Source organism: Artibeus jamaicensis, unplaced genomic scaffold (genome assembly GCF_021234435.1).
Source record: "Artibeus jamaicensis isolate MK-2021 breed Jamaican fruit bat unplaced genomic scaffold, CSHL_Jam_final scaffold_1964, whole genome shotgun sequence".
In the NCBI taxonomy this organism is placed as follows: Eukaryota; Metazoa; Chordata; class Mammalia; order Chiroptera; family Phyllostomidae; genus Artibeus; species Artibeus jamaicensis.
This window is the reverse complement of record NW_026522030.1, coordinates 58,217,794-58,241,320: the sequence shown is the minus strand read 5'-3', so window position 1 is coordinate 58,241,320 and position 23,527 is coordinate 58,217,794. Positions and strand designations below refer to the sequence as shown.

Genomic DNA, 23,527 nt, shown 5'->3' with positions numbered 1-23,527 from the left:
GTTTTCGGCGTGAAAACAATAGGCCCAGCTAGGGCTGAAGGAATAAAATTCCCCTGCACCGCCTGCTGGAGGGAGTTAAGTACAAGGATTCTACACTTTCAGAAACTTAGCCAAGACTTTGCTGGCGACCGAGCGCCTAGCACCGTGGCCTCGGCGCTCCCGGAGTCTGGCGCATGCGTCCCAACAACGTCGGGCTCGCTCACCCCGCCCCTCCCTTGTCCATACTCAGCTATAGCGTCATCTGCTGACCCCGCCTCCTGGCCCGCCCGCTGCAGTTTGCCGGAGCCCGCCGGCCGGACAGCGGGAGGAGCCTAAGGGGGTGGGGAGAGCCCAGCCCGGCTGCCAAACTGGAACCCGTTTCAGTCCTTGCCGGCTTCTCAGTCCCCCGGAGTGGAGCTCCTCAGTGAATTGAGGACCTTGCAACGCGCGCCTGCACTCTGCAGCCGGAGCCCCTGTGCGCTCGGCTGAGGCATCGAGAGGCGCCTTTTCCAGGGAGTGAGGCGGGAGCGTCCACTAATTCGCGGGCGCCGGGAAAAGCCCAATTTAAAGACTGGCCGTTCGGCCTTGGCACCAACCCCCGAGTCGCAGAAGGACGGGGAAGGAGACTGGAACTGAGCGAAGCTTTCCCTGGGAGGACAGAGCGCTCCAGGGCGAGCAGGGGAGGGAAGGAATAGTGTTTTGTAGTTCAAGGCCAGCCGTGGATCATTCGGGCCATTTTTTTCTGGTGGCTGCAAAATGTGGGAAGAGGACAAGATCTTGCTCGGTGGTGGCAGCAGCGATGCGGGTCTGACCAGCGCCGCGGCGCGGGGGCAAGTGGAGACTGTGCGGCAGCTCCTAGAGGCCGGTGCAGATCCCAATGGAGTCAACTGCTTCGGGAGGCGCCCGATCCAGGTAACTGGGGCCCGGGGTCCTCACCAGCAGGGGGCGCACGAACGCGGGGGCGCGGCCTCCGTGGGTCCTGTCTGGGACCTAGGTCTCCTTTGTTTCTCTCTTGCTAGACGCGTGGAGCCCACGTGTACAGCAGCTTTTCATCCACCCAAAACCCTAAAGAAAGGGAATAAAAACCCCACTGCTTCATTTTGGTGGTTTGTTTTGTTTTGTTTTGTTTTGTTTTGTTTTGTTTTGTTTTGTTTTGTCTAATGATGGAAAAAGATCAATATATTCTTTCCCTTCTCAGGATCAGAGAAGCAAGGTGTAGATTCAATTGAGGAGGAAAGTGGAAAGGGAGGTTACTTGGGTAGAACTGTTTTGCCTTCTCTAAAGTCTACTTTCAGTGATACAGATAAATTACAACTTACGCATACTGGACAGTATTTAAGGAATCACACAAAATCATAGCACATGAAAAAAATAAAAGTGAACTTTTAAGCTGCAACATGAAATTCCTTGTATTTTTTCCTGAAATTCCTTGTATTTTTTCCTGCTAAAGGCAAACTGATAAAAGGATTAAGATTCCTAAGCCACAACACTTAGTTTTTTTATCTGATGTAAGCACTATCTCTTGAGTGTTACACAAAAAAAGATGCTTCTATGGATTTCTACTGTTTAATTATCATACCAAATGCCTGTAATACAAAAGCATCCCCACAGCAACTGTTAAGTCCTTTTTAAATGGAAAGGAGTCTTCATAAATAATTAACCTCTTTATGTTAAACTGCATTTATTCAATATGTTTACTATTCCTGCTTTAATTAGTACTGATATATTTTTAATTCCTTTAAAATCTAAGGCAATGTTTTCATGCTTTACTGTTGACTGTAATGATCATATTTAGTACTCACCTCACCATCACCTTCCAGAACCAAGCTTTTGTTAAGGAATCTTGTCAATATTGTAGATTTTAAAGAAAAGATGTATTCATTCCTTCTGAATTCTTATATAAATATTACAAGAAATGAGGGATGGTTCAAAGCAGCAAAAAGTATGGTAAAGTACTTAAAGACTTCAAACTATACTAACAGTTGTATAAATAGGTTTTACTTATCATTTTAATTTACCACTTTCTGAGATATGAAGAACCACTTTCCCCCTTCTCTAGAGGTGAAACCTGTATATCACCAGTAGGAATGATAACATATATTGGTTTTTAAGGAAGGAAATGGATGCTTCTAATATTATGGAAACAAAAATTTTAGTATACTGTCTTTCAATTACATAGTGCATTTTAAAATGCAGTCACAAGAACAAATAATTACATTTTGGATGTTTAATTATCAAAACTTGTTTTATTGTTAAAATAATAGAGTAAATGCTTGCATAATGTATATGTATACAAATGGGTACTACACAACTACTGCTCCAAACATCATTTTTCTAAGTTATACATTGTTCTGATTCCACTACTAACATCCAAGTTTTTTTATATAGAAAAACAATTACTATTTAACATTATAAAATCCTATACAATGTATTTATACTGCTTATTTTGATACATTTAATATGTTACCCTCTAAACTTTAGCCCTTTTCCATAAAATTAAGTTAAATATTTAAAATGGTGAACTATTTATTCACAACAAAATTTTTTCATCATCTTAGAAAACAATGTGTGCCTTTCTTTACTTTTTCCCTTATACTTCCAATTTTGGCTCAAGTTGTAGGGCCATATGTTTATAACCACAGCCATATATGACTGAAAAGCAAAAGCCTTTCATGGGGGATTTACTATGGAAAATGAACCTTATTTTAAATTTGTTTCTTATTTTCTCCCCTAAAGCATTAATCTAAATTGTGTATATACATGAGCTGACTGCTACTGTAATAAGGATTTTTAGACCCGGATTATGGCTGGGGAGTGGGGAGAGCAAGGGAAATAATTTAACACTTTAAAAGCCTTTAAACTTAACGCCAATTTTTTCTTTCTTTTTTTTTTCCCACAATGACGACAAGTACTTGATCTTGTCCCGGCATGTTTGGAGAATAAACTGAACCTCAATTAGTAAAGAGCATAACTGGGGCCGGTGAGGGGTCTGGGAAGAGGGAAATGTTGCATCAGCAAATGAAATTTAACCAGACTCTTGAGGCTTATGAGCACCTCTGCATTAAGTAGATACTTCATGAATGGGTATTTCTCTGAAGTGGCTATACCTGTCCTTGCCCGAGCCTGTATCTCGCTCTCCCCTCACCCAGACCCTTCTGTTCTCTCGGCAGGTCATGATGATGGGCAGCACCCACATAGCAGAGCTGCTACTGCTCCACGGCGCGGACCCCAACTGCGCGGACCCCACCACCCTCACCCGGCCCGTGCATGATGCTGCCCGGGAAGGCTTCCTAGACACGCTGGTGGCGCTGCACCGAGCAGGGGCACATCTGGATGTGCGAGATGCCTGGGGCCGCCTGCCCGTGGACCTGGCGGAGCAGCGAGGCCACCTAGACGTGGCTCGGTACCTCTGCGCAGCCGCAGGAGACTGATGGCCGGTGCACCCAGCCGCGCGCGCGAGCAATGACTTTTCTTTTCTTCCCAGTTCCCCATCCCCGATTTAGCCCAATGAAGGCTGCAAACTTGGAGCGGTGGAAAACCTGAAAGCCTTCCTGGGCAACTAGATTCCTCGTGGGAAAGGAGGGGCAGGCCGGAAGTAAATTATTTTTTTCTTCCTGGATCTAACCTTCGACACCCTCCATGAAGCCAAACTCAAAAGAGGTGGGGCAAGAGATTTTCCATGAGATTTTGGAGTATAATGTTGAGTTCCCAGGTTTACTTTAAAGGGTTTTCTGGCGAAAAGTGGCATATGAAGAAGTCCACGAAGGACCCCGAGTGATGGGGGCAGAGCGGGAGGCACCAGTGATTGGCATCCGGAGGGAGGTTGAAATGGTCATCCCACTGACCTTGAAGCAGCCCCGAGTAAGCCCCTACTCCGGGCTTTAGGCCCAGGGGACTAAGGGAAAATATGAAGAGGGAAGACCAGAAGATAATGATGACGGTCCCTGTGGGTTGCAGTAGGCACCCAATGCTTTACTGGCTGTGTGAGCATGTCGCCTGTAAAACCGTATTCAGTGGAAGTCCTTGGAGACAGCGCCACCACCGGATGGTAACGAAAAGAGAAGATGGGAACCACTGCGCTTATTTGCCCTTATATTTTAAAATCTGTGGGTCACGTTGATGCAAGACAGCTCTCAGGAAGGGGCGGGGCACTTGCTGCTTGTTATTCAGTCCAGGAGAGCTTTCTGCATTCCAGCTGTCAGCGAACATTATGAAGGGGTGGGTTGTAGCGGGGGGGAAAAAAGCAAAAAAAAAAACAAAAAAACTATAGCGGTTAACTAACTACTTGCTGTATTTATACGATAGGATACAGAACACCCCTGTAAATCACCACTTGAAAAGACTTCTTGATATTTGGTACATACTTATGTGTTATTCTTCAGTAACAGTCTTAATGGGGAGACTTGAAACAACAAAGTAGGTAACTCGTGGACCTTGGTAAAGTGATGATGAAGAACTATAGCTCTTAAGTGAAGCTACTGTACAGTGTCAACGCCTAGATAACTTTCATCTTTAAACTATTTATTTCTTTGTTAAAATTTCTGTTTCCCTCCCTGGACTGTCTCAGGGGACCAAACTATGAAATATTACAAACGTCTTTTACAAGATCAATGCTCTGAGCCAATAAATTGAATCCAGATAGTTCCCAAAGAGTTACTGAAAAAAAAACAGATTGCATATAAAATTGCTGAAAATATATTATTATGACTTGTGGAATGTCTTAATATTTGCTAAAGATGCACTGCTTTGTGATTTAATTCCCAGTGTTGTTTGATTCATTACAGTATTGAAACAACTGTTACTTCACTGCTTTAATAAAGAAAAGCAATACAGATTGGACTGAAAGATGTGGGTAAATTAGCTTTAAAAAGTATGCTCATGGATTTACCACTAACTCCTGAGAAATGTTAAAGACTCAAAAATTTATAAAAACTGGTTACACATACATTGAAAGATTTACATGTAGTTTGTGTGTTGTGTGAGACAAGAGGGAACAGAGAATTAATTTGAGAGGTTTATAGGAAGAGGTAAATTTTAAAATCTTTACCTTTCTATCAATTCTTTATTCTGCAAATGAATATTACTGGGGAAGCTTAGTTGAGAATCAATATATCTTGTTGGGAGAAATGTGTAAGCATTTATTAACACGTAACTTGTCCCAAGCATACTTTAAAATTCAGTTGTTCATTTAACAGTTGAAATAAGCTGGGAACAGGCAGTGTTTCCTGTATGAGGAAAATGAGAGAAATACCAAGTAGCTTGTCAAAGGTCCCAAGCTATTCATTCCAGGGTTGTGCACAGTAACTGTCTGGCTCCAAAGCTTATGGTTTGACTGGGCTTGGTTGACCCATTGCACTATTCTGTTCTCCAAAATGATTAATAATAAATATAAAGTCAACTAAATTTTTTGAAGCAGAAAATCTTACCAACATTTGTGCAAATCTCACTCCCTGACCTTCATCCCAAGATCTGGAAGTGAAATAAATTCAGAATTCACTTGGCTCATTTTTAGATTTCTTTTCCAGCTGAGGTGATGGATGAAAAAACAAGTATGATTTACTATGAAAGCAAAATCTATTAAAAATTTCCTGTGCTCTAATGGCTAAAATTAGTCATTTCAGATCTAAGGAATGAAACATTCGAAAGGAGAGCCCAAGATCCATGAGACTCCAAGCAGCTTTGGGGAAGTGTCTACATTGGGATGCTTTTGTGGTATTTTATTTCTGTATCATGGTAAACGCAGTGTGGTGTATAAAGCCAAATAATTTATCTCATGAAGCTAGGTAACTGACCATCAGCAAATAAACTAATTTAACTTACACTTAACATTGAGATTCTATATTGCCCTTCCTTTATGGGAAATGTTAAAAACAAACTATCTGTGTGTTAATAGGTAAATCTAGGGTTTTTTTTTACCACCTCTATAATTAGTCTCAATTATTTTAAAAAAGACATGTTTACCTTCCTTTCGTGTTTTATCAGAAGCTGATTACTTTTATAACAGGGAATAATTTCTCCAATGTCAAGACACTGGCACTCTACCAAAAGAACAAGTAAAATTAGTTATCTGCAAAAATTATAGAGCCATCTGAAGAAGCACTCTTACAGATTGCCTTCTGGAGCAAATATAAGAGCCAATGTCATCCAAAGTACAGGAGTCTTATCTTCATTATTAATAATTTAGTTATTTTGTGAAAACCTGAAGAATAAATTTTAGGTTGGTGTAATTTCACAGTGTTCAACTAAGCTAAAAATAATGACAGATAGATAGAACATACTTAAATTTTTTTTCATTAATTATCTGAAGAAGCCACAGAAGTTTAGTCACAATACATTCATTCTCTTTTTTCCCCCACTATTTTTAACCCAGGTAAGAAAGAGCTAATGGATGAAAGAGAACTTAAGACCTGGGTTCCACTATTGGTCCTTCAACTAATTAAATACATGACTTACTAAGCCATACAAAAGGTGGGAGTTGGACTATATGACTTCTAAGTTCCCTACCATCACTAAAGTTTTATCCCTTATGAGTTTGTTGCATACATGGCTGGGGGGGCTGATATCTATTAGTAATAATTTTGCCATGGTATGAGAGGCAAAAAAAGACATATAGAGGAATGGAAAGGAAAGGCACATTTTAAATTCTGGAGCCCTGGGGGGGGAATATCTTTATAAACATCACCTCCCCCAGTTAGTTGAAAAATTACAGAGAAGTTTTGGAAACTGAGACAGAAAAGATGCTTTGTAAAGCCAGTACTTAGTTTAATTTTAAGGTCTTTCTCACCTCCTCTTACCTCTGATTTTTCCTAATGCTTTTTACATTTCTCTCATACCACTCACAGCCACTAAAAGAATGTTTCTTGAAGTGAGATAAGCAGGTAGATCCAGTATATTCAGAAAACAAAGCTGAAGCAGGTAGTTACAAACTAAGGTAAGTGCTCCGAACAAAGAGGTGGTCTTTAAGCGAGCATGCTCTAACAAAGGATTCTGACCCAAATGGAGTTGGTGTGGGAATCGGAACCTAAAGAAAAGGTTGGAGATCTTAGAGGAAACAGAAAGTACAAAGTCAAACGAATGCTAAAATATGTAGAAGAAGTCATTAGAGGATGAGTAACTCTCTGTAAACAGCTGCCATGGACTTTACACACCCATTTCAAAAGGGTGGGGAGTTTCTGGTTTGTTTCCATCCAGTTCTTTGAAACCTTAGGTCCTTAAATTTTGCCGGGGTGGTTGTAACAACCAGATGTTCGGGGAAGAGTTCCATATCACCTAAATGCGTACATGCCAACCATTTCAAAAGGGCAGAAAATGAGGTAAAAAGAAAGCAACAACAGGAATAAAGGAACAGCGAGCGTGGTAGTGTATTATGGAACATGAGTCAATAGTTCAGCAGAATGAATCAAACAAACAAAACCAAAACAAACTGTATATAGTCCACAGACAGGTGGGATCTGTGAAATGTTTCCAGGCCTAAAATAATGGGAATCCGCTCATTACCTAATCTCTTGATTTTCTATAAAACTTTTCTCAAACTCAGCTGTTAAAAATAGGATGACTTCTTTCTTGCCCCTTGGGCAAGATTCAGAAGATTTTAATATTATTCCTTGCATAAGGAAAAAATGCTTTACTTTATAGAAATGGTAATTTTTATCACCATCTCTTTATTAATTGTGCACTAAAGAAAAAATGCTTTGAAGCCGGTGCTAATGAAGTTCATGTAACAGACATGGATTACATATTAAGCACACTAATGTAAATCAACATATATGTCAAAACTGAGCACACAACTATGATTTACAAATACGAAGTTTGAAATAAATATAAGCCAACGATCTTGCTGCTAAAAAAATACTATGAGAGATACATCTACATTATTCTCAAAGTTTACAAAGAAACCCAAACAGTTATTAATCCCATTTCCACCTAGAAGAAGCATGGTTTAGGCGCCCAACAGATGTATAGAGTAGGTTCTGGCACAGAAAATATTTTACAACAGAATTAACTAAAATGTATAATCTATTTAGCTGCCCTGTTATTTGAAAACTTTGTGATAGAGATGTTGCTACTTCCCTTGAATCATTTCGTGTTTGACCTCTGTCATTTTAAACAACTTCTCTCTACTTTCTTATCCTTTCATAAATATCTCAATCTCCTTGCCTTAGATAAAAATTGGGTCTCCCTGAGAATTCCACTTTCTTCTGCACCACATACTACGTACTGGGCTATCAACAACAGAGAGGGATTCAGGACCAGCTCGGGTGGCTTTCCATAGTCCCTAACTAAATACATAAGGATTATTCATTATTCTCCAGGTGGCACTCGTGCCTTAGAAATAATTGCTTTTTGTTTTCTTCATTGGGTTAAGCTATAATTTCAGTATGTTATTCCATATTTTATAATGTCTATAAGACATAACATCTAAGCATAAAACAGTAAGCAAATTTATTCTGTTCACAAACCCACAGATAGCTCAACAGATATTGACAACACATGGAGTTTTCTTCTGAAGGGTAAGTGTTGGAAATACACCCAATTGCTCCTCGTTCCATCTATAAATTATGAATTGCTGGGCTCTACCACCTTTCCTAGGGCACAGTAGTATCCTTTATAGTAACCTGCAATCCCACCCTACATGCAACCCTACTTTCTAATTTCTAAACTGCCTTTGAAATTCAGAGTTACCACTTATGGATCTACTCCAGGAATTACAGGAACCTTTTAATCCATTTAACTACTACCATGAACAACAACAAAAAAATGTTATCCCACCCTGGCTGATGTAGCTCAGTGAATTGAGCACGAGCTGGGAACCAAAGGGTCACTAATTCGATTCCCAGTCAGGGCACGTGCCTAGGTTGCAGGCCAGGTCCCCAGTGGGGGCCACGTGAGAGGCAACCACACATTGATGTTTCTCTCTCTTTCTCCCTCCCTTCCCCTCTCTCTAAAAATAAATAAAATCTTTAAAAAATGTTATCCCCTTTCTAGAAAAAAAAACCTAAATAACATTTAATTTTATATCTGCCCCTAGGTATTTATGATATTTGTACAATGATGGTGTTGTCTCCACCAATCATTTCAGACCTACACACAGAGAAGTGGTTCTCGACCCTGACGCCATGTCAGACTCACTCCTGGAGATATTTTAAGTACGGATTTGCTGACCAACTTCAGGTTATCAGAATTAGAATCTCTATGTCTGGGGCCCCAAATTTCTGAGATTGTTACTTTAATATTCTTGTTCATGGTAAACTTTCAAACAGTACAGAAAATAAACAGAATTAAGTAAAAATCTCCTGAAACCTCTCTAACCCCTCATTCTCACTTCCCAGGGGTAACCACTATTTTTCAAAAATTTTAATTAACCATCCAGAAATATAGGTGCATAAGCAAACACTCTTCCCTCAACATTTAGAAAATGGAAATAGAATCATATTATTTTGCAACTTATTTTCTTCAACTAGTAAGAGATCTTTGACAACTTCCATTATCAGGACAAATACACTTCATTTTTTAAAAGACTGCATAGTTTTTATTTTATGAATGAACCCCAAATTTAAAAACCAGTCTCTTTTCCACAAACATGCAAATTGCTATTTGTTTTTTTGCTACAACATATCATGCTCTAAAGAAACTTTTTTGCATCCTTATATGAGCTATTTATAGCAATTTATAGGAGTAAAATTGCTTATGCTAAGCATACATCTCTCTCACACACACAGAGTTCATCTCTACATTTGTATTTGTGTAAAATCTTTTCATACATGTGAGTCTGTATATACTATATGTACGCATATGTATATCTTCAATACTTACTTATAAATGTGTATATATACAGGGATGAGCAAAAGTAGGTTTACAGTTGTTCCTATGGAAAAAGACATGCAGGTTATAATAATACAAAAATAAACTTTGTGTTTTGAGTACTTACAACTGTAAGCCTACTTTTGTTCACCCCTGTATATTAATATATATTTTTCATAATTTTATGTTAAAAAGAGCAATTGCTAAATCAAAGGGTACACATATCCACGCACAATTTTAACACCATCAAGTTGCCTTCCAAAACAATGGTACCACACTTACAATACTGTGTAGGAGTGACTGTTTCCAGACAACTTTGTCGGTGTCACCACTCCTTTTCATTTTTGCCACACCTATAGATATGTCATTGTTTCTGTTACGTTGCTTTACTGAAATGAAAGTAAGTATCTTTTCATATATTTTTGACCACTTGACTATTTGTATATCCTGTTCTATAAACTTCCCATTACCCGGCTGGTGTAGCTCAGTGGATTGAGCACGGCCCTGCGAACCAAAATACTGTGGTCTGATTCCCCGTCAGGGCACATGCCTGGGTTGCAGGCCAGTTCCCAGCAGGGGATGCACCAGAAGCAACCATACATTGATATTTCTCTCCTTCTCTCCTTCCCTTCCCTTCTAAAGATAAATAAATAAAATTAAAAACAAAAACTTCCCATTATATTGTTTGCTCCTTTTTACTGGGTTATTTTTACTCACTTATGTATTTATTTATATGTTCTAGAAGTTAATCTTTTATTATTTATTAAAAATAGTACTTAAATCTTGCTTATGGTGTTATTCTCCCTTATACTTTTGGGGTTTTCAGTTTGATTATGTGTAATGTTAGGGAAGTTTCTCATAGAGTTTTGTTAATCAAGAGACACGTATGAGAAAACTAGTGTCCTGAGGTGGGGGGCAGGGAAGACATAATACAATCTATGTTAAGTAAAATGCCATCTCTTATCTTTGCCTCTGAGAACAATTTGCTGATCCAAAATAGAAAATCATTTTTCCCAATTAAAATCTCAGATCTACAGAGTCATGGTCGGTGTTTTGGGGGTTGTGTGTGTGCATATACGTGTGTTGGTTTGATTGTTTGTTTGTTTTAGGCAAAAGGAAGAGAGCAAAGAAAAGTTCCAACATCAGTGATACTCTGTCTGCAAATATGACTCACTGATCACTCACTCCCTCTGGCCTTCAGTACAACAGAAGACCACAGGCTTATAGTCCAAAGACCTTCATGATTTCAACAATGGCACTTGCTGGCCTGTAAAGTGTTCGAGATTTGAGCCCCTCTGGGTTTCTGTTTTCTCACCTGTAAAATAGGGGTAGCCATCCCAAATTCGAAGAGCCACTGTGAAGATAAAATAAGTAATACATGTGAAAGTGCATATACACAATACTGTTCAGTTCTTATTCAGACCTTTTTTTTGCATAGCACATAGCCGAAAGTTATTTGGAAGTCCAGAAGTATTTGAAATACCACAAATTCATTCCTTTGCTAAAGATTCATCTTCATAATTGTATTTTGCTAATATTAAAATTAGACAGAATTCCCCTGCATACCACAACTAACAAAACACAGGTACTAGGCAGCAGGGGAAAACCGAGGTGGAACTTAAACTTAAAGTTTAAAATGTATAATCATTGAAGGCAGAGCTTACTGTATAATAGTCTTAATCAATCCTCTCACTCAAATGGCATTCCTCTGGAGTGGGCAACTGCCCTTACCCCAGAACAAATTTGGATAGAGGGGAAATGGTTATGGATTAAGCTATACAGGCCCAATCAATACAGACATCCCTGAATTTAAACTTAAGGGAGAAACTGAGGCTCAACAGATCCCTCAGGCATAATGGGATAACATAATGTTTTAATTTTATATGTCAACTTGGGTAGGCTAGGGTACCCAATTGTTTGGTCAAACACCAAGGTAGATGTTGCTGTGAAGGTTAGTTTAGTTTTGTTTTAGATATAATTAACATTTAAATCCACAGACTTTGAATTAAGCAGATTTTCCTCCATAATGTGCATGGGCCTCATCCAATCAGTTGAAGGCCTTAAATGAAAAGTCTGAGGTTCCCTAAGGAAGAAGGGATTCTGTCTCCAGGCTGCCTGATGATTCAAAACTGCAACTTCAACTCTTCCCTGAGTCTCCTGCCTGCCAACCTGTCTTGAAGATTTCAGACTTACCCCCGCCCAATCAGGTCAGCCAACTCCTTAAAACACACACACATACACTATTAGTTCCTCTTCTCTAGAGAACCTTAATCATTTCAAGAGATGTATCCTACAGTTCTTGCGCTCACCCACCCACCACAGTTCATTGGTACAGCTAATCACCCTGCCTGGACCCAGGAAACCCTTAACTCTCTGACATCTCCAGGGCTCTTAAATGCTACTATGCTGAAATTGGGCATCATTTTTCCTCCAGGATGCTTTCTCTGAATTATCCACTCCCTAAATTGCCCCTCATTTGTTGCCATAAAACGAAATACCCTCATTATCACTGTAATTATAATCTCTTCTATGAAGTTTTCTTTGGCGAGTGGTGCATCATTGTGGTGCAAGACAAAACAGGACTTGGCTCCTGTGCAGTTTGCACTCTACTGTGATATAGAAACAACAAACAATTACATAAGATAATTTCTATATGCTAAATGCAATACAAAACAAAACAAAAACAAAACAGGGTGCTATGACGGCCTCTGAAAGAGGAAGAGTCTCTGAGGTGAGAAGGAGCTAACCCGAGAAGAGCCTGAAAGAATAGACATTCGCTCCAGACACGGGAGTAGCAAGTAGCCTTGGCACCGATCGCGGTGTTCCGGGAAATTGAGTCCTGCAGGAGAGCCTAGAGGTGCCTTTGTAAAAAATCTAAAGATGTTTAGAGTGTCTATTTAAGACTGGTCCCTAACTGAGGGGTGGGGTGGAGGAAGCCTGCTGCTAGACCTGGCCAGCCAGATAGGGTTGGATTGTCCAAGCCTCACTCTCCTCCTCCGACTCGTCACCTCCCTCGCTCGGGTTCCCCTTGGCAGCTAGGCCACTAGGCCGGAGCACGTGAAGAAGCCGAGGAGAGGCGGGCCACCTCTTAGGCTCCAAAGCCCGGGCCTAGTCCCACATCCTCTCCTACGAGCCCGGTCGGCCAGGCCTGGCCTCCGGCCCTCGAGGCTCTGGATGGACGAAGACTGCACGCCCGGAGACTGGGGCCCGGGGTCTGCAACGCCCGCCTGGAAGCGGCGTCCTGGGCTCGACTCCCGCCGCCGGGAGCCGGCGAGCCCGCAGGTAAGCTCTACGCTCCCCGAGAGGTGGACCCGGCCAGACTCCGCTCTGGAGCCCGGCTCCTCCGCGTCTTCAGGCCACGACCGTGTCCTCGACACACCCCTACTTTAGGCTGCTTCTGTCCTTCCCTCGCTTTTCCTGCTCCGAGTGGACAGCGCCGGGGGAGCGCAGGGGTGTCCAGAAAGAGAGGACCGCCGATGTGGAAGGAAAGGGGAAAGAGGGAGGAGGGCAGCGAAGGGCCGAGGGAGCGCGGCGAGGACCCGGGCGAGGCGCCGGCCGGGTGTCGGCGGAGGAGGCTGTGCGCGGCTGGGGCCGGAGCCGCAGGACTCGGGGAGAAGGCGGGGTGAGCCGAAGACGCGCGGGAGCAGCCGGTGGGGGAGGGGAGCGCGGGGCAGCAGGAAAGAGGAAGATGCTGAAAGGTTAAAAACGAAAATAAAAAAACTGCCGGGTGAGATGACCAGTTCCCGACCCACCCCTGTGCCCTCGGCAAGGCAGAGAGCGGGGTGAGGAAGGGGCGTCCGACCCAGCGGGACGCCGGGGCTGGGGCCCCGCCGCGCCTACCTGACCCGGGCCCGGGCCCGCCGCTCCCACGCGCCGGCGCCGCGCCGTGTCGAGGAATCGCACCCGCGGCGCGCGGAGGTTTCCCTTCATTTCACTCCTTTCCCATCTAGAAGTAGAGCATAGCGCCATTTCTTTCAAAACTGATATCCAGCCTGCTGAATGGCGGGTAGAGCAATGACGTGATCTTGCTTTTTTTCTTTCTTTTTCTCTTTCTAAATCACCCGGTTTGGAGAAAAGGCAGACCCTGGCCGAGGGGGCGCGAGGAATAAAGCGAGGGAAGCGGGAGCCCGAGCGCCAAGCCGCGGAAGCGCCCCCGTCCGTTCCCGGCGGCGGTCAGGTGACGGGCGCTGAGGGGCGGGCTGCTTGGAGACGGGTCTGTCGTCAGGACCTGGAGCTGTCACCCCGTGGGGCGCCCGCGCCCAGGGTGTGTGTGGAGGGTGGGGGTGGGGGAGCGCGGAGAGGCGGGAAAGAGGCGGTGGGGGAGGGAGAGAAGCGAGGGCTCTGGTCTCGGGCGCGCTCGCCGCCCTCGGACCGCCTTTCCTGCGCGCGCTGAGCGCGGAACGGTCCGGGGACCCGGGGAGACCCGGGCCGAGCGGGCGCGCGCCGGGGACGCGGGTGCGCGCCTTCGGGGCGGTGATGGGCGCCGCCGCCGCGTGTGGGTCTCCGTTTGAAATCGTGGGGAGAGGGGGCGGGCACGGCGCTGCTAACCTCTGATGCCAAGGGGCGGCGCAGCGCCCGCGCAGCACGGCCGCTGCGAGAACATGGTGTATACCTATTTGGTCACGGTGCGGATTCGCCGCGTGTCTGGCCCACCGCGAGTGAGGGCTTTCGTGGTGCAGATCCCGCGGCCCGCGGGCGAGGGTGCCGCGCCGGCTCTTCGGGCCGCGGCGGCCCTGGTGCTGGCGCTGGTGAGGAGCCAGCGCAGAGCGCGGCAGGCGCATCCTGGAAGACCAGGTAGGAGAGGCCTCGAAAAGTCCCGGCGCGGTCCATCGGCCTTTAGGTGGCTTCGGTGGGCGTGATTTTAATGCACAGCTTAATGATCTTCCTGGGTTTGGAGGCTCATTTGAATCTCTCCAGACGGGTTACACCTAAACTTAGAGGTGAGGGTCTGTCGATCTATCGAGCCCGGAGCCCCTTCGCACAACTCCTTCACCCCGTGAAGCTCGGGGGGGAAACGGGAGATTCTAAGCCCACTCCAGAAATGCCCCTGGACTTTCTGGGTGGGACACACACACAGCACACCATGAAATACACAAGGTGTGTTCCTAGGGCACTTGGTGTGGTCCCGGAGGGCAGCATTATTAACGGTCTCGGTTTAGTGGAGGCCGCCTTTTTTCTCCCCAGCCTTCTTGCTGGATCAGCCTTCCCTTCGTCCAGTAACCTCGTGATCTGACTTCGCGAAATAGTAACATTGATCGAAGGATTGCTAACTAGTGAGTGGGAAATTTGCAGTCAGAAGTGGGCTTTAGTAATGAATGGCAGGTAGTGAGTAGCAGATTTACTTGGCGGGACATATTCAAATGTCTCGGGACAAAGGCGAAGGCCCTAACTTTAGCAGAATCATCTCAGGCCACAATTAACACTTTTTACAAAATGAGGCCTACTTCTTGAAAAGTAGGCTTCTAGGGAGTTTTGTCTTCACATCAGATAAATCTTGATACAGTCGGTGTAACTTCCCATGGCCAGAATAAGGGAAAGTATATATAGTTACAAGATGTAGAATCCTATTAGAACTTGGATAATAAATGTAAAAACAATTTAATGAGGTTTCATTTTTGTGACCATTCTTGTTGCATCATTTCCTCTGGAATAAATGTTTTAAAATGAAAAGGCCAGCAGAGGGTAATTAGTTCTTATTGAAATGTTAATAGGCTTTTTGATTCATAAATGTAGAACTTTTACAACTGTCAATGTTAAATTAAGTGCCTCAATTTTATTGGCAAATGTCTACAAAAATTTATAAGGTAAATCACATTTTCTTTTTCATATTATTATGAGAGTTCAGTTTTAAAAGAATTCGTAGCAGAAGCTTATAAGGAATTTCATAGGCTGTTTTCTTAATGCTCTTTTATTCGTAGTAGCAGATGTTGAGACACTATGATATGTTTCTGAGTATCATAGTTAATATTACTCTATATAAAGTTATTTTATTTAAATTATTTTGTACTAGAAAGCTCCAGTAACAAAGAACATTTTTATCTATGTAAATACTATAATTATGTGTTTTCTAGTTTAAGAATACATGATTTAACATTGTGATTACTTTAAGTTGTAGAAAATATTGCATAGTATATGTAACTGTATAAAATGTTAAATATATAAAAATGATATGTTCATTGAAGGAAGCCATTCATTTTTTAGATATAGGTATAAATCAATTTTCAGGAATGATGTATTAAGTTATTTTAAAATTCATTGACTACATGAAAAGCCCAATTCTCAGCAAATGTCTGAAAACAAAACACATGACTTCAAAAGAATAGAATGTATTGAAAATATGTGCAATTCTCCAACCTTATATGTGAAACTATACACATAGACATTTGAAAGTATTAATTATATATGATAAGTAATTATAAATTGGGTAGTTATCCTGGAATTTATGCAATCATTGAGAGCCACAGAGCTAAAAATAACATGTATTAATAACTGAATATTAATGTAAATATGTGAGGTGTTATTATTTTAACATAATTTTAGTTTCTGCAAATACATTCACTATCACTTTATGATTAAAAATCTATATAATAAAATTCCACATTTCTAGTTTCTTATCACTCATGCCTGATGAATCACATTAATTGATTTGTTACTTCTCCCTTGATGTGTTTACAAAATAGTGATATTTTTATGAAATTAAATATCTATTTGTTGACTACTATTTGGAAACTCTTAGGGTTTTTAGGGTTTTCTCAACGTAAGCACTGTAGACTTAGCATAAACCATTATTTGCAGTGGGTGTGTGATCCCCAGCTTGTATTATGTTCTAAGTGAACAATAACCCTTTCAGGAATCATTCACTTCTTAACATTCATTTACTTCTTAATATTCATTTACTACTTTGAGGACTCTCAAATTTTAAAAATTCCATTGTCTTCTAGCATAACAATAATGTAGCCTATTGCTGTCTTTGTCCAGAATACTTTACACGTCTGCTTGTCACATCTTTGTTTCTTGCTACTATCATGGTAAAGTTAAACCATTTTCCCAAAATGGTTATAGTTTTGGGAATTAGAAAAACTCCTGTAAGTACATTGATCCACATCATCTCAAAAATACTATCTTAAGTATTTCAGAAGACTGAACAGCTGGCCCAGTGATTTTACTCTTTTAAAGCTTTTAGTCCTATTTTGAGAAACACACTCTCACTTAGCACCACACTAAAGCTGGCTGTGCCTATACACAATGTAGTCTGTTTTTAAATAACTGGTAAATATCGGATAAATGCATAATTATACCTATTTCCAAGGCACCTGGGAGTTAGGCCTCTGGTTTCAACTCGTGCTTCCCTTCTCTGCAGACTTCAGGCTGGGGCTCTCCCTTCTCCGGGAACTGAGCTGGGGGCTTCCCAGGACCTGAGTGAGTGCACAAAGTGGACAGTGAGATTCAAGCTGCTTGGAGAGACCTCACCCCTCTCACCTCTCCCACCCCACCCCCACCTCCCAGCTCCTACCACCCTCTGGGCCCCAATTCCTGGAGATGATGCGGCGTCCTGAAGATTTAAATTGGCAGGTGGAGTAGGGCTCTCCAGCAAGAGTTTAGACACAGACCCACTTATCACCCCTCTCCACAAACGCATTCCTTCTATAGCCTCTCCTACACCCATTCTTTTTCCACAGGTGATATTCGGTCACAATAACAGTAACTGCAGATCGTGCGTTTTGTGTAGAGCTGAACTCAGAGCTCACTGGGTGGGGACGGAAATGGGGGTAGGCACAGTAAGAGTGAGCCTTGTGGATTCAGAAGTGTGAAGTATGACAGGAGACTTCTCTAGGTCACTTCCCCAGCTTTTTTTCTGGAGAGCAGGGGTCAGAGTGGCTTAGGTACATTTGTGGGGGAAGTGTAGTTCTAAGACTGAAGGTCGTTGTGTGCCCTTCCATTCCAGGTGGCGACCAGAGTGTGGAAAGGCCGAGTCCTCTTTGTTTCTCTGTCTGGGTTGCAAAGTGGTATGGAGAATGGCCCGTATTTTTCCAATGATGTCTCTCAACTGTTTTCTTCTTATACTGAAACTACCTCAGTTAAATAATTCTAATAAAAATCACTCATTAGAATGAAAAACATCTGTATCAGCTTCTATGACAATAAGCCAATCTGTGAAGAAAACCTTGGGGAAAAGGACTTTGTTCAGTAGGGAGAAAGAAAGGTCTTTTTAAAGGTTCTGCTCCATTTCAGAAAATGTCTACCAGTTTGGGACCTCCACATTCATCATATCCTAATTCACAGTATTTCAGTGTGTATTCAGCAATACCATGTGTATTGAAAATTATTGAATTTCCTAGGTATTAAGAGCATTGGTTTTTTGCAAGCAGGGAGTATTGAAGAAAATCTCTACTTTTTAGTGCAGTTATTTATTTCATGGGCCTTAGAATGATTGGTGCAGTTGGGCAGAGCTACATAATGAGGAAGAAGTAATAAGAGGGAAAAAAATAAAACCATCAGTTAAAACATTTTAAATTCCAGTGCCTCAGAGGTCCTTTGAAAAAGAATAAGTTGATTTTTATCTTTATATTATAAATAATGGAATGGCTTTGTTTATAAAAATGTGACCATTTTATTACAACTAGCTCTCAGTTTTCCTCTATTACCTTCAAAAATAAAATCTTAGAATTTATTTAAATGATTACAAAGCGAGTAGGAACTTTTTCTAAGAGAAGAAAGGTTTTGTAGAGGTTAAGAACTATATGAGCAAAGATAGATAATCTCTTGAACAAACTGAAACTAATAAGATTGTGTAGAGTGGTGTAACTATATATACCTTTACTTTCTTAAGTATGGGAAGGCAAAGAAGCAGGCAAAGATTATTAGCAGCATCAGTACCTGGGCTACTATTTATAATACAGATTTCTGGGGCTCACTCCCAAAAAATCTGATGAAGCAGATTTGCTATGGCTCCCAGTAATCAGCGTTTTTAAAAGGCACTTGAAAGAGATTCTGTTACAGGTGGCTCGTTGGAACACCATTGACAAATATGGCCAGTGTGCTTTTAAACTTATTTTTACATCAAGGTCCAGCTTTTAAATCAGATTTAAATTTTAGAATCAGTCAATGACATTTTAGATTCTGGGACACTGAGTCTGAGTCATCAGGTGGAGCTATTTTACTAAATGAAGGAGAGCCTTTATTCTTATACAATTCTTCATCTGAATTGGAAAACATTGTCTCTTTTAATACTACAGGCCACCCCAATGCTATTTTGCATTCCAGACAGAGAAACCAAAAGGACAAGGCCTTTCAATACTCTAGTTGCCACCTGGAGTGGAAGGGTACAGATTTTTATGATCAGCACATATCTGGGAGGGTTCACCAGTCTGCATTCCCAGCAATAGTGCACTAGGGTTCCCTTTTCTCTGCATTCTCTCCAACACGTGTTTGTTGATTTGTTTATGTTGGCCATTCTGACCAGTGTGAAGTGGGTGGGAAGGAGGTAACAGGATATACTTGTGTTAAAGCTTGTAGCATCATACAGAAATTTTCCACATTAGACACTTATGATATTTAATCTTTTTGAAACACTATATATATGTACCCCTGTTAATATAGAGTGAATGGTGCTTTCTAGGTAGGTAGGTAGGTAGGTAGGTAGGTAGATGACTGATAGATAGATAGATAGATAGATTGATTGATTGATTGATTCTGGTCACATGACAACCTAAAATTATGTAAGTGAAGAAAAACAAAACATAGAAGTGTTTCACAGGTTTAAACTATATGTAAGACCAAGGCAATATCACTGCAAAAACGTAGCCATAACAGGATAAAGCATTCATGGACAAAATGATGGGCCTTTGTGTCTCTGAAAAACACACTGATGAGAGGGGGGAATATATATATATATATATATATGGATGATGTAAGCTAAAAATAAGTTGCTCAAAAACAAGAAAAACTAAAATATTATGCCTTCCAAATAATAATAATAATTTTTCTGATTTGAAATACAATTTATTTAATGTTACATCAATTACTTTGATGTATTAAGGTTAGAAGTGTGTGTTTTGGTTTCTTTTTTTGAGTGCCACCATTTCTTGTTCTGTTTGGCTCAGGCTGCCAGATCATCTGACTCAGCAACTGTACAATTAATTTTCACCTAATTTAATTAAAGACACAGTAGCTATCCAAAGAACAATGACTCCCCCAACTGCAAAATTTTCCACCCCATAAAACAAGTGGCATATTTTAACTTTAAAATAATTGTTAGATATCTGTACCTGGTACAGACTGAATTTTACGCCATTCTCTTTACTATAGAATAGTTGAAGTTTAATATATTTTATGTAATGTATGATTTTCAAAAGAAGCTCATTGAAACTTTCAAAAGCACTTGTTCAACTTTGCTTTCTTATTTCCTTCACATAATTATAAGGAGCTTAAAAGTAATAGAACATAACTTACATTATCTCATTTAATTGTCACACTATCACTGTGTTGTATGGATTTTCTTTATCATGTCATAGACTGCAGACTGAGGCTTAGATAACTTGTTTCATTGTCTGCTAAAAATCATTGTACTTTTTACCCCAAATGCCCTCACTTGCTACTTTCTAACCACCTCTCAACTTGCCTTTCCAGTGATTACAACTCTTCTACTTAACCTACTTAACCGTTGCTTTGTAAGTTGCTTAACTCCCTTGGATTTCTTTTTTTCTCAGCATTAGCCACACATGTTCCAGTAAACTTGTTGATTGAGTGGGCAATAAATTCTGAAAAATATAAAGCAATATAATAAATAATAAGTGAAGTGCTTATGGGCTCTAAAAGCCATTGAATCTCATAATAAAAAAAAGGGGGGTAACTTTTTTCAGAAATTTATTTACTGCCCAGACTAAAACTAATGCAAAACTGTGTGTAAATTCAATATAAAATACTTATTTCCACTTTGATTTAAGAGTAATCCATGTGAAACCTCTGCATCAGCAGAGGGAAGACTCACTTGAATGATTAAGTAGAAAGACTACTTTCTTAGAATATATGACCTGTGATTAAAGTCCATTTTCTTTACTTACTAGCTGTGTGATATTAGGACTAAATACTTAAAACTCTCAGTGCTTTCATTTTCTTATCTGTAAACCCCTCTATAGTACTTGCCTATTAAGAACTAGGTCAAATAGTATATATAAAGATGCATTGTGAACCTTCAATTGATATACATCTTTCAGTTATTGTTAAAGTGCCTAAATAAACTATACCCTTTAACAAACATTAGTTTACTTTTAAACCCCTACTTAAGTAGAACTTAATTATTCATAGTAGCTAGAAATTCCCAAACTTCATTTTAAAGAATATACATATAATAATAAAAATATATTTATTTCTTCAATTCCTGGCACATTCTAAGGTGCCAGGTAAAATTAGTTAAATTTGCTTACTATTTTACCCACACATGTACAGAACCCTGTGGGATGGCTTTTACAGTGTGACTCTAAACTTTTCTAGTATTCATAACTGTTAAAAAGATATTAAACAATATGCATGAACTTCTGTTTTTAAGATAAGAAACCAAATTCATTTTAGAAACTAAAAAGGGGGTTATTTACTTGCCTTTAATTTATTAAAAAATTCAGTAACCCAGGATAATAATTCTGGAGGGAGCATTGAGGCAATAGATTCCTGATTTCTTCCTAATGGTTGCCACAGTCTAAATATCTGAATCAATAGTTTTAGGATAGAATTTTCTAAAATTCCTTTAGTATAAATAGTGTGTGTGAAAGAAGGGAAGAGGGAAAAAAACACTAAAGTCATCCTCAAAACCTCCAAAATGTATGCCTTAAAAGGTGATCTTCAGGGGGGTGGGCTGGGATGGGAGTAAAAGATAATGCTGTAATTGAAAAATAATTAAATTAAATTTTTTTTTCAAAAAAAGGTAATCTTCAGCTATTAATATCCTACTACATTAGGATACCAAGGAGACAAAATATATTAAATATGCCTCCTTAAGGCAAAATTGACTTAGATGTGTAAAATTGATGCAGAGTAAACATGAAGTCTACTCTGTTATTACTGTCTTTTTAAAAAGTGAAGTTTGCAAGTTATAATCTTAATCATAAAAAGAAAAATATAAAACTATTTCCTGAACCCAGAGACTCAAAGGAAAGCATGGGTGAGTGTTATGTTGTAAGTGAAAGGTGCTAAGACATGAGTAGAAAGCATTTTTAAAATTCATTCAAGAACTTGATTTCTTCCAGAGGAGTTTAATTACATATTTAGGTGAAGAATCTGACTTGAGGAAGAGTGTTCAATACAAGGAAAGAAATTATCATTTTTTACAATATCAGAGGAGAATTGGGCCTCAGAACACTCAGAAGTACAGGAAAGACAAATGAAAAAAGTTAAAAAAAAAGAACAGTAAGAGTATAGAGCCCCAAGAAGGCAGGCTACTTTACAGGACACTTGTGGGGAGAGGGTTGACAAAGTCTCCATTTGAAGAGTGAAGCTTCAATATAGATTCCCCTGAAACAAGAGAACCTAAAATTATTGTTAAGTTCAATCAACCATGAGCACTAAACTCCCAACCCCTCAAAAACTGGATACAGTATCATTGGTTTGTTTCGACAGTATCTTTGATTCTAATACTACACACATATCGCAGCAGCATAAGCAAAATGGAATATTGTATGTGTTCATGATTAGAAATTCAGAGGGCAACATGAGTTTGAAAGGATAAAATTTGTCCTTTAATGAGGAGAAGAGGAGGCTGGGAACAGGGGTTTAGAAGGAAAACTTATTATTCCTGCATTCACCTAGTTTCTTCCATTGTCCCTCCGACTGGCCTGCACACTGAAGAAGAGCGGTGGAGGGTGGCAGTAAATGCAGAAGAAACATTTAACAGTGACACACACCAGCTCCCCTTCCCATGATTCAACGAAGGATTTAGTGGAAGTTCTTTCATCGTAACAGCCAACTTTATTACAAAGAAGCTCTGTTTTCCAGGGGTTAGAATTCAAAGAAGACAGAATTAATCACGCCTTTTGGAAGGGAGTTTGCTTGTTCAAACCATGAAAACCTGCCAGAATGTACAGTATTGAACAAAAAGATACCCAAGAGTATATTGACTTTGATGGCTTAAATGGATAACATGATAGTAAATGTTATCTCTAGTCTCAAAAAAGTAAGTTCTATTTATTGAGAGCCTACTGTGAGCCTAGGAGATATAGATAGATGATCGATGATAGATATAGATAGATATTATTATTATTATTATTATTACATTCTTTGTTCTTCGTAATAACCCTAATGGGGCAAATTTTATTTTCCCTACTTTGAGAGCTGAGGAAATGGAGGTTCAGAAAGTTTTCATAATTTATTCAAGTGTGCAGAGCTGGTAAATGAGGGATCAGGTCTCTCTCCGTGTAAAGACTGGGATTGTCCCACTGCTCATGCTGCATTTTGTCTTTTCAAGATTATAGTAAAGGTATGGTTGACATATCTCACCAACAACATCTGTTCAAGTCAGAGCAAGTAGCTGTGACCTCAAAAAATATGGAGAGGTGACTGCATTCAGTGTCTGCAGCAAATATTTATTTACTGGTTAACCATGGCGGTGTACCACTCCTTCATTTTCTTATCTGTAAAACAAGGGGGTAGCTTTTGGGAAAGTAATTTTGCAATATATGTCTTTAGTCTTATGCCCTTTGAAAAACTGCAATACTATTTCTTGTAGCAATTAGAAACACCTTAAATATCTGAAAAC

At 40.4% G+C, this 23,527-nt stretch overlaps 2 protein-coding genes and 1 long non-coding RNA gene across 8 annotated transcripts in view; 2 read left to right on the top strand and 1 right to left on the bottom strand.

Moving 5' to 3' along the window:
* Positions 1 to 735: 735 nt before the first annotated feature.
* Positions 736 to 4,209, top strand: CDKN2B (cyclin dependent kinase inhibitor 2B). The gene is made up of 2 exons (XM_037167992.2): positions 736 to 891; positions 3,150 to 4,209. Exons 1-2 carry the CDS (start codon positions 736 to 738, stop codon positions 3,408 to 3,410), a joined length of 417 nt encoding a protein of 138 aa, XP_037023887.1. The 3' UTR covers positions 3,411 to 4,209.
* LOC128626062 (uncharacterized) lies at positions 887 to 13,848 on the bottom strand. The gene is made up of 4 exons (XR_008389945.1): positions 13,621 to 13,848; positions 11,096 to 11,134; positions 9,793 to 9,844; positions 887 to 1,044 (listed from the first exon to the last, which is right to left on the bottom strand). It is a non-coding gene; the product is annotated as an uncharacterized LOC128626062 (long non-coding RNA).
* The window catches only part of CDKN2A (cyclin dependent kinase inhibitor 2A), a 27,556-nt gene continuing 16,568 nt past the window's right edge, over positions 12,540 to 23,527 (top strand). The window contains exons 1-2 of one of the 6 annotated variants that reach the window (XM_037167997.2): positions 13,459 to 13,507; positions 13,858 to 13,957. Coding sequence is in view for 2 of the 6 variants with exons in the window: in XM_037167993.2 (XP_037023888.1) it covers positions 14,334 to 14,574 (241 nt within the window). In the remaining 4 variants the exon portion in view is untranslated. Of the gene's footprint in view, positions 12,638 to 12,664; positions 13,063 to 13,458; positions 13,508 to 13,857; positions 13,958 to 14,001; positions 14,045 to 14,158; positions 14,575 to 23,527 lie in introns of those variants that run through there. The other 5 variants (XM_037167999.2, XM_037167995.2, XM_037167998.2 and 2 more) reach the window with 5 other exon arrangements.

What these genes read in the sequence shown, in the direction of transcription:
- CDKN2B (XM_037167992.2), top strand. Translation starts at nt 736, where the DNA reads ATGTGGGAAGAGGACAAGATCTTGCTCGGTGGTGGCAGCAGCGATGCG. An exon ending in TCGGGAGGCGCCCGATCCAG is followed by an intron (nt 892 to 3,149) that starts GTAACTGGGGCC and finishes TTCTCTCGGCAG; the next exon opens with GTCATGATGATGGGCAGCAC.